Source organism: Nanorana parkeri, unplaced genomic scaffold, assembly GCF_000935625.1.
Source record: "Nanorana parkeri isolate BGI_ZX_2015 unplaced genomic scaffold, ASM93562v1 scaffold6, whole genome shotgun sequence".
Taxonomy (NCBI): Eukaryota; Metazoa; Chordata; class Amphibia; order Anura; family Dicroglossidae; genus Nanorana; species Nanorana parkeri.
In genome coordinates, this window is record NW_017306274.1 from 2,802,548 (window position 1) to 2,805,062 (window position 2,515).

At 49.7% G+C, this 2,515-nt stretch overlaps 1 protein-coding gene across 2 annotated transcripts in view; it reads right to left on the reverse strand.

The window, feature by feature from the left end:
- TSHZ3 (teashirt zinc finger homeobox 3) overlaps positions 1–1,050 on the reverse strand; it is a 91,118-nt gene extending 90,068 nt beyond the window's left edge. For both annotated transcript variants that reach the window (XM_018553276.1, XM_018553270.1), the window contains exon 1: positions 931–1,050. In XM_018553276.1, coding sequence (XP_018408778.1) covers positions 931–1,048 — 118 coding nt within the window. In that variant the 5' untranslated portion in view covers positions 1,049–1,050. The remainder of the gene's footprint in view (positions 1–930) is intronic.
- Between the last annotated feature and the right edge of the window lie 1,465 nt (positions 1,051–2,515).

The following is a 2,515-nucleotide window of genomic DNA, read 5'->3' on the forward strand; positions in this document are numbered from 1 at the left end:
AAAAAGAAACAGACCTTTTATGTTCCTCATTTTTCCTCCAGCTCAGTTTCAAAGGCAGAAGAAAACACACACACACACATATATATAAATATACATAATATATAGGGATTTAGGGAACAAACATATGTCTAGTCATGTGGTCAGTTGATCAATAACCTCATCCCTGCCTGAGAATCCTCGGTTGAACTTTGGCTGAGGATCCCTTTGCTCCCTCTCTAACCTTAACTCCTAACCCCCCCTCTGTACAAACATAACCTGACCCCTGTTTCCTTCTCATATACTCCTTCACCGAAATGAATCAAACACAGCAATAAAAAGTGAAAGAAACACGACCCAAGCCCAGGGGAGGGAGCGAGGGGAACCCATTCAGGGTTACAGAGGGTGCCACTGCAGTAGGGCCCCAGAGGTCAAAGGTGGAGGGGGGCCAGCAATAAAAAATTAATTTCGATTTCCCTTTTAGGGTTACCAAATGCCCCCCACCACCACCACCACCACCATCACCCCTAAACAATAGGCAATGGCACCTATGGCACCTATAATTAAAGGGCTCCCTCAAAAAGTTTTTCGCTTGGGATGCCAACAGGGCCCGGTGAGATCTGTTTTTTTTTTGGTGATGGATTTGGAACCCCACTTTTAACTTTGCCAGCACAGATGCCCTGGCATCACCCCCCAACCCAGGTGCCCTACGCCCGAGCATGCACCCCAACCCATAATGTTTTCCCCAGCCTTGCACATCCATGAGATTCCCCCAGTCCTATCTGTCTCTGCTCTCATTTTTTTGCAATCCAGCACAGACATCTGAGCCCATTCAGTGCGCACAGAAGTGCTGGGGAGGGAGGCAATGGAGGCAAGGTGGTTAATGGGGGCATAATTAGCAGCAATATGGCATTGCGAATGGCAGAAGAGGATTGCAATAGCTGATGAGTGTACCTGAAGCTCTCCTCGGTGCTTGCTGTTTCCTCCTCGGCATGCTGCCGGTCTGTGCGCCTCCTATGGCTCTCTTCTTCCTGGCAGGGGGGCACGGAGACTTTCTGGGGCCCCCCCCCATCCTCTGGGAGCCCGATGGAGGTCCCTGGCGATCCGCTCTCAGCCTGAGCTGCAACAGGCAGAGCCGAGCGAGGGAGAGATGATCGCGTCACTCAAACTAGTCTGAGCGCTGGAGGAGACACACACACTACAGCACACACAGCGCTGCCACTTAACTCCTTCCTGACGGACGCACGACTGCCAGCGCTGCCACTGCAGCCAATGGCACGGGGACTGGCATTGCCGACACAGGACTCACAAGGACAATGGCACTACTGTACGTACAGGGACTGGCACTAACCGACACAGGCACTGGCATTCCAAAAACAGGACTCACGAGGACAATACAGCCAATGGCACTACTGTACGTACAGAGACTGGCATTGCAAAAACAGGACTCACGAGGACAATACAGCCAATGGCACTAATGTACGTACAGGGACTGGCACTAACCGACACAGGCACTGGCATTGCAAAAACAGGACTCACGAGGACAATACAGCCAATGACACTACTGTACATACAGGGACTGGCACTGCACATACAGACACTGGCACTACCGACACTGGCACTGCAAATACAGTACTCACGAGTTCAATACAGCCAATGACACTACTGTACGTACAGGGACTGGCACTGCACATGCAGGACTCACAAGGACAATACAGCTAATGGCACTAATGTACGTACAGGGACTGGCACTGCACATACAGGGACTGGCACTGCAAATACAGGACTTACAACACAGCCAATGGCATTGCACATTTAGGGACTGGTTTTGCAAATACAGGACTCACAAGAACAATATAACCAATGGCACTGCACGTATAGGGACTGGCACTGAAAACACAGGATTCACAATGACAATACAGCCAATGGCACTGCAGATACAGGACTGACAATACAGCCATTAGCACTGCACAAGCAAGGACTGGCACTAACAATACAGGGACTGACACTGCAAGTACAGGCCAGACACTGACAATCGAGCCAATGACACTGTAAATACAGACTGACACTGACAATATAGCCACTAACACTGCACATACAGGGACTGGCACTTCAAATACAGTGACTGACACTGCAAATACAGGGACTGGCACAGGAAATGCAGGACTTGAACTGCAAATAAGGGGACTAGCACAACGGATACAGGACTGACACTAACAATACAGCCAATGGCACTGTCAATACAGGGACTGGCACTGCAAATACATGACTGACATTGCAAAAACAGGGACTGGCACTGCAAATACAGGGAATGGCGCTGCAAATACAGGGCTGACACTGACAATACAGAGCCAGAGGCACTGCAACAACGATAACTGCCACTGCAACTATAATACCCGGCACTGCGAATATGGGTACAGACACAGCAAATATAGAACTGTCTTTGCTAATATAGTCAATAGCACAGCTGAACTGACATTACAGGCAGAGACACTGAAACTATCTGGCACTGCAAGTACAGGACTGGCACTGCAACTAT